Source organism: Ciona robusta, unplaced genomic scaffold, assembly GCF_009617815.1.
Source record: "Ciona robusta unplaced genomic scaffold, ASM961781v2 AP042737.1".
NCBI lineage: Eukaryota > Metazoa > Chordata > Ascidiacea > Phlebobranchia > Cionidae > Ciona > Ciona robusta.
Window position 1 is genome coordinate 20674 of NW_028323116.1, and position 16384 is coordinate 37057.

Below are 16384 nucleotides of genomic sequence, written 5' to 3' on the forward strand. Positions count from 1 at the left end.
TTGTTCCATTTCACACACCTATTTACAGCCAACATGTTGTGAACAATAGCTTCACTCTAAATTTTAATTAAATTTGTCGTTGCCGATGCCAAGGCGCGTCTTAAATTTCACTGGCCATGCGATAGTCTTTTAGTTTATTTCAGTGTGAGCTGTGTAGCGGTAAGGTTCTTTTAATTTGGTTGTTATATGTTTTAAGTTCCAATTTAACCGTTTTATTTTCTATTTGAATTAGGCCTTACAGAGTGCCAACATTGTTTTGTCAGTAATTAAAAAAACTGCTTTAAAATTAGCATTCTGTCCTTGTGTTAGATTTTTGTGCAGCTGCGTGTCATCTTTTATGTCTGCATTACAGCTGATTTTTAGAGTACATGTCGTGCAATAAATTTTTTGGGCTTGTTTCTTTAAATTGGGGCTTTGGCTTGATGTGACTGCCTAATCGGTTACAAAGTTACATCGTTTATAACCGTGCGAATAATTATTTTTATTACACTTTTATCAACCTCATACGACTATTTGACAATTACACTTCAGCATTTCGAATTTCAACGTCCTACAGGGGTCGCCCTCATCAGAGTAATTAATAGTGATCACACGTAGTACGGCGTAGAAAATAAAACAAAGAAAACAAGTTTTAAAAGCAGGCATGTTACAACCCTATGAATCCAAATACGCGAAAAACAATGATTGGCCCTGAATCTCTGAACAAGTGTCTGCAATACACTGAAAGTATTTTGATGTAAATTCAGAAACAAAAAATATTTTACAGTAATAAAAATATTGTTTTTTGGTTGTGTTTTTGTTTCTACAAAGTTTTTTTTTAAACTCGGAAACAAAAACCATTTTCCAGAATCGAAAATATTGTTTTCTGAACGCTTTTTCGTTTCTACAATGTATTTTTATTTCAGAAACGAAAATACTGTTTCCCAAACGCGTTTTTGTTTCTATAAAATATTTTAGTTTTAGAAACAAAAATCAGTTTTCAGAAACAAAAATGTTGTTTCCCCAACGCGTTTTTGTTAATACAATAAATTTTAATTTCAGAAATGAAAATCATTTGTCAGAATCGACATTATTTTCCGAATGCGTTTTTTTTCTGCAATAATTCAGAAACAAAATTATTTTACCGAAACGAAATTATTGTTTTCCGAACACGTTTTTGTTTTTACAATGTATTGTAAATTCAGAAACAAAAGTCATATTCCAGAAACGAAAATATTTTTTCCCAAACTCGTTTTTGTTTCTTCAATGTATTATTAACGCAGAAGCGAAAATTATTTTACAGAAACGAAAATATCGTTTCCCGAACGCGCGTTTTTGTTTCTACAATGTATTTTAAGTTCTGAAATAAAAATCATTTTTAAAAACGAAATTTTAATATCAAAACGAACGAAGTAACTCAAACTAACAGAAGTGAAATTTATGTTGAAGCGGGCAAGACAGGGTACTGCATGAGTGTACAGTTAGTAATCGTATAGGAATATATTAACACAAATTATAGTGGGGTGGGGAAAGATGGGACACCTTTTTATTCGATTTCCTCGTCTCATTTTTAGAATAAACAAGTACATTCAAAGAATTTTAGAACCGTATTTTTACGACTCCAATAGACTGTTAATTGTTTAAAACACGATCAGGATATTTAGATAATATGTGCCATTGCTGTCCCATCTTCCCCCACCCTACTACATAACATTGTTTTTGTTCTATTGTATACATTTTTTTCTACAAAGTCAAAAAAGAAAATTGTGTTATGCCTTGCTTGTGACATATTGGAAATTAAAACGCTTGAAGAATGGTGGTTATAAATGTTTTCTCCTCTTTTTAACAAGCTTCAGAGGGGAACAGTGTACTTCCTCTGGTTCAGATTCAGCATTCCTCGTTGTTTTTTGGGGAGTATCTGTAAATTTATGAAAATAAGTAAACACTTTAGAATCATTATCGTGAATATTTGCCTTATTAACTATGTTTTATCTATCTTCTGAAACTAAAATTCAAAGTATTGAAGAATACTTTAAAAATATTGCATAAAGCTACAATAATAATACAAAGCATACATGTTAATGAAACCCGTTCCGCAGCATAAAATCACCCGTTGTATGGCCACCTTGCTTTGTATGGTTGGCCGAATACGACATCATCTAGTGATCGTATGTGTTTATGCTCCATAGTTCTTACATCACGAGTCCGAAAAATATCGCGAACTTCACCATCTTCAACGAAGAGTACTCTAATGCATTTTGATTTTGAAGATTTATCTAAACAACAGTGCTGGAAATGTATTAAATTACTTTTGGAATGAAGTTAGTTAACTGTACACAAATAAAATTATTGTGCAATACACTGGATCACATTTAAACACTAGTCAGTACTAACCAATCTCCGCATTTTTCTTTGATGAAACGATATCATCAGCAGTCTCTGTATAGAAATGTAAATTAGCATTTTAGAAAACACTATAAAAGTGATACAATGCCATTTATAAAACCAATAATTTTATCATTGAACTTTAAAAAAAACAGAAAATGGATGTTTCTTTTGGTTGTAATTGGTTGTAAACTTTACTTACCATCACCTTCCTCTCTATTATCGCTTGTTTCAGACAACACGTCTTTGGACTCTGTAAAACAAACAAGTATGCATTTCAATAATAACGCATACAGAGACAATAATATTAACAGACGCATGTTTATGCTTGCGTTGATTGCCAGTAATATAGTAGTAAACCACGTCACATAGTCTACGTGGCAAAAAAAATTGAGGGTGGGGTTAATACCAAATTGAAGGCGGAACAGAAATTAAACATCATTATGAAATTCAATGAATAAGACTATACTCATTTATGATTATGTTTAATTACAAAATAAAATAAGTTATTCATAAAATGTGTATAGCGGATAACATGAGCCAATCAACTTACTAACCAGTTTCAAGTTTCCCCAAAATATTTCTACCCTATTCAACAAGCTCATGTGGATGGGATATATCATACACTTTTTCGGCCATCTGTAAAGAGTGTCCTTCTGCTCTGGCAATAGCCAGCTATACGTCTTTTGGTTGTTTGGAAACAAAAGAAGTTATTAATTTCCATTTAGAAAAGATGGAAAAGCGTTATCACCAAATTCAGCTGACTGTTGTTTATAGTTCCACACCATCTTGGATGCAGCTTGCAGATCAATGAATTCATTTTCACTTATTACTAAACATGCATAATCCGGCTTTTTCTTTTGTTTTTTTTATGTATATGCTATAGTTCCCTTGATTTGTTTTTTCCGCTGTTTTTAGTTACTGACAAGTTAAACCGGTAAGAACAGAAGATCGGCAATCAACCCTGCAGATGATACGTACAAATATGTCGCCACACACCCGTTCTATTTTAGTAGGGTTAAGCAACTTGTTCTTTCTCAATTCACTAATTTCTTGTGAATGTATTTTGTAATATTCCTGAACTGCTTTGAATGGTTGAGGAAGCCCAGAAAGTTTTTTTCTGCTCAATTGCTTAACAAACTGTTGAAGTTTCTCTTTTTTTGAACGCTGAGGCATTAACCGTGATTCCACATATTTTATTGATTTTCTCACAGATTCTGGAGGAAAACTGGAGTGTTCCACATCGACAATTTGTAGAATTTTTTTTAATGTGGCTAAGTAAGCATACTTTGTCCCATCTTTACCACTGCCTGTCAGATTCTGTTCAAGCCTCTGGTAAACACCCTTAGGATTCTCTATATCTTCTTTATTAGGTATCATGATTTCTACCTGCTTTCTGTATGTTTTTGACTTTCCTGCAGTCACAGGATTTCATTTCCCAACACCCATTGTTTGGAGTTGGTTCATAATCATCAAGGATGGAGTTGTATTTAAGAGCTTCTGTATCACAACTTTCTTTCATTTTTGTAAAGGTCTCACTTTTCACATCAATATCTGGGTGCCTTTTAAGACAATGCTGCTTCAATGATTTCACAGTGAATTGGCAAATGCTACATATGAAACCTTTATAGTTTTCATACTGCCCCTTCTTCTCTGCTTTTAACTTACTATCATACAATAAAAAACTCTTCGACTTATCCTTATGGTGATTGGCAAAATGTGTAGTGACATTATAAAACGTCATTGGACAATGTGGACAATTTCTCAACTTCCTGCAGTAAACAACATTTAAAATTTTACTTATGAATAGAATTATACCATTTCTATGGGCTGGGCTATGTCATAAATTCTAAGTTTCAGTGTGATTAAACAATAATTCCACATGCTGCAACAGAAATAAATGGTGGCAAATCAAAGCATATTACAAACTCTGTTTTTAAAGGTAATTAAACATAAATTGCTTATTAATGGAAACAACAACCAAAATACAATACATGCAATATATAGTTACGGATGGTAGTATATATACAAAATATAGTTAGGGTCTAGGAATGATGGTGTACATGCATTATATAGTTACGGATGATGGTATAAATGCATTATATAGTTACCGATGATGGTATATATGCATTATATAGTTACAAATGACGATATACATGCGTTATATAGTTACCGATGATGTTATATATGCTATCTATAGTTACAAGTGACAGTGTACATGCATTATATGGTTGCGGTCCTTACGGATGATGGTATATAACAAAAAATATAGTTACAGAAGGTGGTGTTTATGCATTATACAGTTATGGATGGTGATGTTTACACAATATATAGTTACGGATGGTGGTAAACATGCTTTATATAGTTAAGGATGGTAGTTTATATACAATAAATACTTACAGTCAGCAGGATGGGGAAAGATAGGACACCTGTTAATTCTATCTGCTCGTACAATTTGGCAGTAAACAAAAAACATTCACCCTGATCAGGATATCGGATATTATATGTGCCGAACGTGGCCCATCTTCCCCCACCCTACCATATATGTATTATAAAGTTACAGATGGAGGAGAATAAATGCCATCTGACCTATTGCTTGACAGTATCAAAGCATGATAACAGCTTCAAATTCTAAACGGTATCACAGGGTAGTCGATACATTGGGTATACTTATTTGATGGTTTATGTATACATGCAAATAAATATAAGTTTATGTATACATGCAAAATAACCTTTGAGTATATATACATTGCTTGTGCATAAAAGTTAAAACTTATAGCAGAGTGAGGGAAAACATGACACTTCCTGCAATGATCTGTAACTATATTAATGTTTGCGCTGTAGTTGGTATCTTTATCTGTACTTTTACGCATCACCGTAGTCATAGCCAAATTTGAAATAACATGTCCTGTGGTTAATCATTTCCCAATGTAATCAATGCTTCTCTTATCTCTTATAATTTCTCACCAAGTTTACTCAACTACTATTTTGAACTAACCCCATTAAAAACTAAAAATACTTTCTATATAAGACTGGAACAAGGGTGAAAGGCCTAAATGATTTATACTATATAAACATAAGGCTGTTTAAAATACAAAGAACATCCTGCTAATAAACTAAATTAAGTAACATAATAAAAAATATCTTTAAATCCGATTTTTAGCCTGATTAACAATTTAGAATTTACCAAAGACTGCACAACTTCAGGCAGTTGGAAATGTGGTCGATCGGCAATTTAAAAACTTGTAAATTAAATACCTGATAAATTTAGCTATAATAAGAAATTACACTATAGGGTACTCGAACGTAAAGCATGCGCAATATGCTCATGGCAATTGTCCCTCATGTTAAACTTTAGTAAAATAATAAAATGAGTTTTTTTTGTCACTTTTTAACTCTATGAGTAATTTCTTTGTTAGACGAAGGTTGCTTTTGTAACACCAAGTTTCCTATTTTGGCACGCTTGACTATAAGTCTGTACTTATAATAAAAATACTTTGAAATTAATTTTTACACTCAAAAGTAGATTATATGTACAGATACTGATATACATGATTGACAAACCTAACCTGCCACTCTTCGATATTTTTGTCTTGGTGATTTTGGCACTGGCAGCACTAAAAAGAAATGATTTTTTTACTACATACACATATGATACTACATGTACAGAAAAGGAACTAGGGTCAATTATAATTTGTGTTTAAATATTGCTTACTTACCTGGATTTACCAATTTATATATTTGTTCTTATGTTTAAAGAAATATTAAATGAATAGCATTTAGAAGCAATAAACAAAATCTGAAAACAATATTTACCATGTGCTTAACTTCACTTCTGTTTTTTCATCAGGGTTCCTATAACAAAAAAGTCTTATTGCCTGCGCTTTGCACTGTATGTATTGAGACTGAGTAAAACATAAAAAAACACAAGTCATCAAACATTAGCATCCACAACAGACTTACGACAATGATGTACTTGAATTGGTCATTTGATCCGGAGAAATATCATTGAAAAGTTTAAAAACAAACATAAGACTAAAGCTTCAATAAACGAGATCATTCATGAGGCATATGCATATCATAAATTAAATCAAGTAAAACAAATATAATCATTCGAATACTTTTATTTTTATGTGCGAGGCAAATATTTGATAGTGAATAATTCCAAAACATATTAAACTTTCTTACTCTTGTATACTGGATGTCAAATATTGCAAAATTTCATTGACCCTCTTGATTTTTCTGTAACATATCACAAGTAATTAGTGCAAAAGTTTGCATAAAAAATAAAGGCAGTAAAAGGCAACAGAAAGTTAAGCAGCCTTTGCATGACTGTTTGGTATGGTGAAAAGGCCCCGTTTACTGGATTGAAGTGTCAATGCATTCACCATTACTGGTAAAGTTTTTTTAAATTTTATTAACCCTTTGTTTTTGTAAACTTGCTTAAAATTAGACGTATCCAACAACTGTGTTTTTTTTCTGTTTTTATTTTTTTCTTCCCCAATCAATATTAACATTGTGATAAAATTAATTTTAAAGTGGTGTATGTAAATTATTTTAATCTAGTTAATGATTTAATTGATTATAAAGGTAACCAATTATCAAATCAGATGTTTTGCAGCTTTGCCAACATTTTCTGATAATGCAGTTTATGTTTTAGGTTAAGATTGTTTCGTTACAGGTCACTTTTATAGGTATGTTGCTGAATTTAGTTTAGATAAAGTCAAGATGTCATTTTAGATTTTCAAAGGACTTTATAATTTAGTTAAATCAATTGTGATGCTTTGGTCACTTCTTGTGCTTTATAAAGGATTTGAAACTTGTTTTTAGCCTAATAAATGTTATTTGTGGGTATGCTTATGTTCAAAAAGAAGTAGTGAAGTAAAAATGATAAACTATAAAAAAAAGGCTTTAGAACAAGGCTGTTAAAAGTATGTAGGAGAAGTTGAGGTTTCTGAGAAAATATAGACTGCATAACACCTAAGTTGTATGACTAATATTTGTATTATTACCATGTACTTCCATTATTAATTTTTTTCTTTTAGATTAAGGTAAGTTAATTTTGAAAACAATGTTTTTTTTGCGCCGCTAATGTTTTTTGTTACTACAAAGCCCAAAGCCTGGGGAATAAGAAACACCTGGAGAACAAAAAAAACATTTTTTTAGTTTATTACTGGAGGAGGAAATCGAAATTTTATGTTTTCTGTTTTTTATTACCCCACTTGACTAAATTATTTATTTTTTAATAATCTCAACAAAATTATCACAGTACATGGCATACGCTTACCTTTCGGTAGAAAATGGTTCATAACTTGAACTGCAAAGAAAGAAACTTATACTAATTATACCACATGGCCCAATATCCTATATACTTATAATATAGGTATAGCCTATATAATGATTAAAATGCAGAGATGTTTATCCCAGATTACTTTTGGAATTATTTAAATAATGTACAAACTTCTAACTTTAAAACCCAAACAAGCCTACCTGTAACTGCTACCTGGTCCATCTTCCAAGTTATAAGCATTTGTACTGAAATAAATCAAGAATAAAGAAAGACAAAACAAGATTTTCAACATTTCCAAAATAAACTAAATGACCGTACAAGAAAAACAAAATCATGTCAGAAGCTAATACATTGACTGCTAAACTTACAGCCAATGATGACTTACATCTCAACTTCTAAAATGACAAACTAACCTGCTTGACTTTGTATTTGAACTACAAGGTAATGAACTTAATTTTCTTTTCCGAACCTTTGTCCTATAAAAGGTAGCCTATCAATTTTAGGCAAAATATTTTACACAAAAAAAATATATATATATATATAATATATATCTGTCTTAAAAAATTAAACTGATATAGATTTTGTAAATTCAAACATGTTATAACAATAAAAGTTAATAAAGAGTGAATTTTTGAAATGGAAGTTAGTAGGTATACTGTTTACATTTCATACCTATTTTCCTTCCAATCAGGCAAGTCGTATTCATCAGACGTTGTGCTGATTGATTCGTGCCTAGTTTAAATTATATTTTTGTTACTTATAGATAGTGTCTTGATAGACAGTAAAGTTTCGTCTAAAAAAGTCTTTACAATATGCTTCTTCAACGTAATTCGCCGGGATCGGGAAGTCAAATTATTGTTTTATTGACGAACGATAGCATTAGGTAAATGTACACGCTATATAATAGCACATGCATGCTATACCCAAAGTTAGTATAGACCAAGTTAGGAAACGGATTGTAAAACAACGAGTCTTGTTATCCATTGTCGCGCGTCCATGACGTCATATACGTCACCATTACGGAGCCCACGGCATAGCATTTTATCATTGCTGGGTGCTGTTTTTCGTTTAAATTTTGCGATTTTTTAAAAACCAAGCACTTCTGCGAGTAAAAATGGCTTTCTACTAATGTTATATCTTATCACAATAATAAACCTCACAAAAATAATCAACTTTTATTGAACACTCAATCGATTAAAGAGTAAAAAAACAGAAAATATCAAGTTTACTAACCAAAAAACATAAAAGAACATGTTCAAAATATAAAAATACAAACAAAAACGCATAACATTACCATAAACTGGTGTATCTAGCTGCAGTTTTGCATGTATATTGTCGTGATTTTACTTTTTGGCTCACAAACTTAACACGTATAGCCGGCAACGAAACTTAAGGTATCTTTGTAAAATTTGCCTAATATCAAAGTGACATTGAGAAAAACAATACTGAGTTACTATTTTTTGTCCTCTGCTTGAATTAGTAAGTTACGGGTCTTTATGAAATCGGAAAACGCGAACACCTTATCTGCTAGTACTTGAGCAGTTTAGAGCTGCCTGTCCACTCATGTTGGATTATACATGTAGTAAAGAATGGTTCTGTGGATTCGTAGGTATGATCAAATACTATTATGTAAACTAAGCTGATTGCTGCCAGTCTTAATCGCCAACGTAAAGTACCCTGTTAAACCACACTGTACGCCGAAAACCAGTCAAAATATTAATTTACTTCACATTAATTCCTAGATTTAATATTATATAACAAGATTTATATTAGAAATTATATATTAAATGTTAAAACAACCGCTATATGTGTTTTCTAGCTTTGTATCGCTTACAAGAACTAAATGAACACATGCCGACCATGCATTGGTATAGGCGATTCACGCTCTGTGGGCTCCGTAATGGCGGACACGAGCGCCGTTTCCTAACTTGGTCTATACTAACTTTGGCTATACCATAAAGGGAAGTTTTGCAATGTTTTCGGTAAATATATAGCTACGTTGTCCGTAAGCTTATATGACATGAAGGATTGTAAAAGTTGTAAATCCGGACGTATTATGTTTTACGTGCGTCTGTCACCCAAGCTACCAAATCTTGTTACAAAGCGTATTACTAACCATCACCACATAGAAACGGTTGTTAAAGCTGCGATCTAATGTTTTATGTTCGTCGCGTGTTCGTAATTATCAGCTACGAATTCGATCGAGTAACAAACATTGCCGTGCTGCAATTTGGTCATTTTGCGCTTAACTGTTACGTCTTATTGCAACATAACTATAAACTATGACGTTTTATTACGTAACAATCGGGAGGAATGTGCCCACTGCCCAACGAACCACGGGATCGAAACATCATGTATTAGCGTCACATTTTTACGCTCTGCGCCGGCGTAGAAAATAAAAGAAGACGCATGCGGTAGCTTACAATTTAACACATCACAAGCGAAGCAATCGTTGTGAATTTATTCTCGTGAAAAAATGACGTAATGAAACTCTGGTTCTCGTGCGGTGCCGACAAAGATGTTTTTTGGCTTCTGTCCAAGCTCAGCCGGGAAGATACTTTGTAATAATATATTACAATTTGCGTTGGTTTCAGTTTACTGAGCGTCGCTCCTCGCTCTTATATTTGCACCAGTTCAAATTCACATAAACGCAATATACCTGCATTCAAAGTTTAAACTGTTCTTGGTTGCTGGCTTAAAATATGTCGGGATTTATCAAAGGCATTATGACGTAATCATCGTTGCATTTTTAAAGGGCCTAAACACACCCCACGTCACTTTTATTTTTATGGTAAATTCATAAAGCGACCGTTTTATTGATTCCAAAAATACTTTGCTTATTAAAATTGGTCCAGTATAGGCGGAGATATTCGTCCTCAAACAGTGATCTCTAGCGCTACCTTTTTTTTACTACGAGCTCCGTGATTGTGACGTAGGAACGTACTAGTCACGTGACTGATTCATTCGTAAAAGCGAAACCTGCGTTTTTTTGTGCTTTTTTGCGTTTTTTTTTGTTCTCTCGTTTTTCGCTGAAAACACTGCCTCTCGCCTTTCTCAGTGTTTCTGAATGAGAGCGGCCACGCTTCAACAATTTTGTTACGTGTTTGTCACGTGGGTAGTACACTTCTCAATTTTTTTCGCCACGCAACTTTCAAATCAGTTTTTTGAACTTCACGGTGTTTGAGCTGGAATATCTTTGGTTATATAGAACCGATTAAAACAAGTAAGGTGTCGTTGGATTTAGAAAAACACACTCTATCGATTAAAGCGAAGTACATTTGGGGTGTGTTTAGGCCCTTTAATCCACGATGAACCTGCGTAAAACTTTTCAGTTGTTTCTGCCGATTGGATACGTCGTTTTAAAAAATGTAATATCATTTTAAATTCACCGCATCAAGGTTCCTTGTGACATGATTTGTGTCAAAATTGGTATAGTGAGTGTTAGGAAAATGCATTTTTTTAAATATTTGCACGAACCGTTCCATCATTTTAGCTATTCGCGGTGTTCTCGCAGGGTAACCGATACGATTAAAATAGAGCGCACGTTTATGTCGTCAATACTGAACTAAGAAACCAATGAGTATATTGTTGGCCGAACGTAAGAAGGTTAATTTTAATATAAATAGGATTTATTTCTATTAAAAAAATCCGGACGTTTTTCGACGATCCAGACGGTGACATTATCACCGAAAAAAGGGTATTTTTACAATCCTGGACCTGTATAATAAACGCGTCTTTTGCGTTTATGTCGCATGTTAACTTAAGAATTTTGATTGGAAAGTAAAAATACAAATTTCAATGTCTGTATTGTAACAAACATTGTGTTTAGCCACACAAATTTTTTGACTGTATTTTATATTGTGTTCTCGAAAACAAACTTTAAGCAACAACGGGCTTATATCATAATAGGGATTAAGTAACAATTAAATTACTGTGGCACAGTACAAACTGATGCATTGATTATTTGTCACAATAGCCATTATTGCATTTGGCTTGTTGGATTGAAGTTTAACGATTATTATACATTTGTCTTCGTAACTTAAAATGGGGCTTATCAAGATCGCCGTTAGGACGAAAAGTAAACGTAATGAATTCAGCTGTTTATTAGACGAGAATTTGACAACCTGATGTCACGTCAAAGGTCAAATTTACAAATTGGTAATACTGCCGCTAGTGACCGGTGAAAATTTTGGTCTCAAAATGTTCCGTACGTCTTCCTGATACCCGCTGTATATTTTTTTTTTGAAAATACTCGATCGTTTGTGTTAAAAATTAACTTTGAAAGTGCGCAAAAACGTTCTGCGTCACCGTAACTCGCCTGACTTGCGTAAGGTTAACGATTTATTACGTCACAATAGGAATATGTTACGTTACAGTAGTGACATATTACGTACGTTAGAGCAGGTTATAATCCCGATTTTGCACCGTTTTATGCTAGGGAAAACCCTAAGCCATAATTCTTAACCCATAACCCCTACTTTCAACCCCCAAAAAACTAACAAATTACGTAATCTGTAATGTAGAAAACGAACGTGGTGATTCGCATTCTATGATGTAATAATCTTACCTATGACGGCTCGTGTGGAAAATACGGTGACGCAGCACGATTTCGCGCATTTTCAAAGTTAATTTTCGATACGAACGCTCGAGTTTTAAAAAATATACAGCGGGCATCAGGAAGACGTAAGGAACATTTTAAGACCAACATTTTCACTGGTTACCAGCGGCAGTATTACCCTGTTCGTTTAATAAAACGAGTTTAAAATCAATAAGTGTTCGAGTCGTTAAGCGCGCATGCTAAGGGAAGAGCTGCAGCCCTAGCGTTTGGTATACGACCCTTGGTATACGGGGGTCAATTTGCTATTCAACCAAGAACAGCTTTGTTATTAAGTTTAACAGAAAAGTCATAACCTACAAAATACTATATATAACTTACGTGGTTAATCCTTTAGCTGGTGGCCACCTAAAATTTTGGTTTAAAAATGTTTCTTGGGTCTTACTAATACTTACTGTAAAACTTTTTTTTGGAAAGACTCGGGCGTTCGTGTCGAAAATTAACTTTGAAAGTGCGCGAAATCGTGCTGCGTCACCGTTTTTCCACAGGAGCCGTTATGAATTAAACCAAGGTTGGATTATTACGTCATAGAATGAGTATTGTTACGTTTGATTTCCACGTTACAACAGTGGGAAATAACCAAAGTTAGTATAGACCAAGTTAGGAAACGGCGCTCGTGTCCGCCATTACGGAGCCCACAGAGCGTGATTCGCCTGTACAAATGTATGGTCGACACGTGTTCATTTAGTTCTTGTAAGCAATACAAAGCTAGAAAACACGTATAGCGGGTGTTTTAACATTTAAAATATAATTTCTAATATAAATCTTGTTATACAATATAAAATCTAGGAATTAATGTGGAGTAAATTAATATTTTGACTGGTTTTCGGCGTACAGTTTGGTTTAACAGGGTACTTTACGTTAGCGATTAAGACTAGCAGCAATTAGCTTAGTTTACATAATAGTATATGATCATACCTACAAATCTACAGAACCATTCTTTACTACATTTATAATCCAACATGAGTGGACATGCAGCTCCAAACTGCTTAAGTACTAGCAGATGCGGTGTTTGCGTTTTCCGATTTCATAAAGACCCGGAACGCGGAAAAGGTAGCTTACTAATTCAAGCAGAGGACCAAAAATAGTAACTCAGTATTGTTTTCCTCAATTTTACTTCGATATTAGGCAAATTTTACAAAAATACCGTAAGTTTCGTTGCCGGGTATACGTGTTAAGTTTGTGAGCCATAAAGTAAAATCACGGCAATTTACATGCAAAACTGCAGCTAGATACACCAGTTTATGGTAATTTTATTCGTTTTTGTTTGTATTTTTATATTTTAAACATGTACTTTTATGTTTTTGGTTAGTAAACTTTATATTTTCTGTTTTTTTAATCTTTAATCGATTGAGTGTTCCATGAAAGTTGATTATTTGTGTGAGGTTTATTATTGTGATAAGATATAACATTAGTAGAAAGCGATTTTTACGCGCAGAAGTGCTTGGTTTTTAAAAAATCGCAATATTTAAACGAAAAACAGCACCCAGCAATGATAAAATTCTATGCCGTGGGCTCCGTAATGGTGGCGACTATGAAGTCATAGACGCGAAACAATAGATAACAAGACTCGTTGTTTTACAATCCGTTTCCTAACTTGGTCTATACTAACTTTGGAAATAACAAGGCTATAACGTCTTGTAACATACGTAATATACCACTATTGTGAGGTAACAGACCGCGATTGTAACGTAACAAATCGTTAACTTTACGCAAATCAAACGAACTACGGTGACGAAGCATGATTTCGCGCATTTTTAAAGTTAATTTTTGACACGAACGCCCGGCTTAAATAAAAATATACAGCAGGTATCAGTGAGGGCTATAGAACATTTTGAAACCAAAATTTCAGGTGACCACCAGCTAAAGGATTACCACTTACGTTGCCTCAAACTCAGATATTGACACTTCATCCAAACTTTCGGGTGATGCATCACTTGTTGTAATGGTCTTACAATCAAACATAGTAGCTCCTGTATCTATTTAATCGAAATTTATATTCAACAAATTCTCATTCACTTTCGGCCTAGCGAGCAGTTTAGTACAAGAGTCGCAGAAACTAAAATGAAAGTTCTAGAGTTTGACTCTGATTGCAGTGATTGGTTGTTCAGTTTGCTCCTACTCATTTGGTTTCTCTTATTTAACGTCATCACGTCTCAACGCTCACAATGCAGTACTCCGTACAGTTTATAAGCAAACAGAAAATTAAGATAATAAAATTCGCTTTATTGTCTTAAATTAATAATGCATGATAATTATATTCGTTTGCGGTGCTGATGTATTTAAAAGTTTCATTTCATTTGACATTTTGTCACTGCATAAAGATACATTAATCAAAGCCAACATTTTAAACTTAATAATAAACCTTAAAACACAAGTCATATTGATGAATAACATGGGACAGCTAAACAAGCTACTTCATATCGGGGTATAAACGTTTAAATCGCATTGGTAATTGTCTGGTTTTGAAGGTTATAACAGTTTTACCCATTGTAGATGTGAAGCAATTACGTCATAAACACCCTCTTTCAACAGACACACATGTTGAAATTGTGAGGGAGAAAAATTCCGTTTCTCTCTTTTTTATAATATTTTATCACACAGCAAAGTTACATTGGTTCGTATGTTAGGGCAAACATTTATTGACGTATCAAAAAAGTCAAAAATTGTCAAAATTGTTTATAAAATCTTTTTTTAGAAACTGCATTGTCGTGGTGCAGTAGAAGTTGCGTTGTCAGTGAACTTTTCATTTTACATGTACACTTTGTAGCTTACTTTATAGTACTGTAGTGTAGTACATGGTCCAATCATATTTCATAAAGTGAGATTATTAGGTTGATATTATGTGATGCTCAATACACCTAAAAAAGTATAAAAAAATGAGAAAACTAGTTAAAAATATTTTAAAAAATCGCCTATTTTTTAAAAAATATTTTTACAAAAACGCATTATTTACCTACTCATTTTTTCCAACGTTACAATTTGTCAAAATTCGTCATTTAATGTCATATGTTTTAATTTACGTCAATTCTGGAATATACCAATTTTTATTTTACGTTTCGATTCTGGAATATACCAATTGTCATGTTGCTCTTTCACATATTGGGTCTGTGGTTCAATCCTTTTACACTTTGTAAACATTACAACACAAGTCATCGCGTGACAGAACATCACAAAACTGGACAAGCGACATTAATTGTACCTGATTATAAACCTAATACAACTAACTCCCCTCGGTGCATATGATGTTTAACAATTTCTTACACAAGATCAGTACCACAATGCAGGTTTCCAGAGGAATTCAAAAAAGTGTTTTTATTTAAACTGCACAGTTACTGGTTTTTTCAAAATAGTACAACTACAATTTTTATGCAAAAAAAATAAAAAAATCAATTTTTTCATGGTTTTCAAATGAATTCAAAAAATTGTTTTATTTAAACTGCACAGTTACTTGTTTTATGCAATAAAAAATTATTATTTTATTAAAAAAAAATGTTTAACATTAGTTTTTACAACAATTTTTTTTGCAAAATATTTTCGAAAAAAATTTAGTTCAAAACAGTACATTTATTAGGCAAAAAAACAAAAAAAAAACATTTTTTTCATGTATCCCAATTGAATTCAAAAAAAAGTTTTAATTAAAACTGTACAGTTACTTGTTTTAAACAATAAAAATTAAAACTTTTAAAACAAAATTATAACATTAGTTTTAACAACAGTTTTATTTTTTTTGCAAAAAATTTCTGAAGAAAATTTAAGTTTAAAACAGTACAACTACATGTTTTATGACAAAAAACAAAAAAAAACATTTTTTTCATGTTTTCCGAAAGAATTCAAAAATATGTTTTAATTAAAACTGTACAGTTACTGGTTTTAAACATTAAAAAATTAAAACTTTATTATAAAAAAAATTTAACATTACTTTTTACAACAATTTTTTTTTGCAAAATATTTTCGAATAAGTTTTAAGTTTAAAACAGTACAACTACATTTTTTATCCAAAAAAATTATTTATTTCATGTTTCCCAAAGAAATATAAAAATATGTTTTAATTAAAATTGTACAGTTACTTGTTTTAAACAGTAAAAAAATTATTAAAAAAAATTTAACATTAG

General features: G+C 32.4%; 1 protein-coding gene across 1 annotated transcript; it reads right to left on the reverse strand.

Annotated features, from left to right (window-relative positions):
* Positions 1-1351: 1351 nt before the first annotated feature.
* Positions 1352-9219, reverse strand: LOC149724226 (uncharacterized). The gene is made up of 13 exons (XM_089893225.1): positions 9189-9219; positions 8949-9042; positions 8327-8386; positions 8068-8130; positions 7855-7899; positions 7652-7681; positions 6553-6606; positions 6181-6219; positions 2922-5981; positions 2567-2617; positions 2374-2418; positions 2055-2255; positions 1352-1897 (listed from the first exon to the last, which is right to left on the reverse strand). The coding sequence occupies exons 1-9, from the start codon at positions 9217-9219 to the stop codon at positions 5846-5848; spliced, it is 552 nt and encodes a 183-aa protein (XP_089749351.1). The 3' UTR covers positions 1352-1897; positions 2055-2255; positions 2374-2418; positions 2567-2617; positions 2922-5845.
* Between the last annotated feature and the right edge of the window lie 7165 nt (positions 9220-16384).

Bases quoted from the DNA above. Each gene is read 5' to 3' on its own strand.
- LOC149724226 (XM_089893225.1), bottom strand. From the start codon at position 9,219: ATGAGTGGACAGGCAGCTCTAAACTGCTCAA. The intron at 7,900-8,067 runs GTTAGTTTGTCA...GATTTATTTCAG, and splicing joins TCAAATACAAAGTCAAGCAG to TACAAATGCTTATAACTTGG. The intron at 5,982-6,180 runs GTAAATATTGTT...ATTTCTTTTTAG, and splicing joins GAAGTGAAGTTAAGCACATG to TGCTGCCAGTGCCAAAATCA.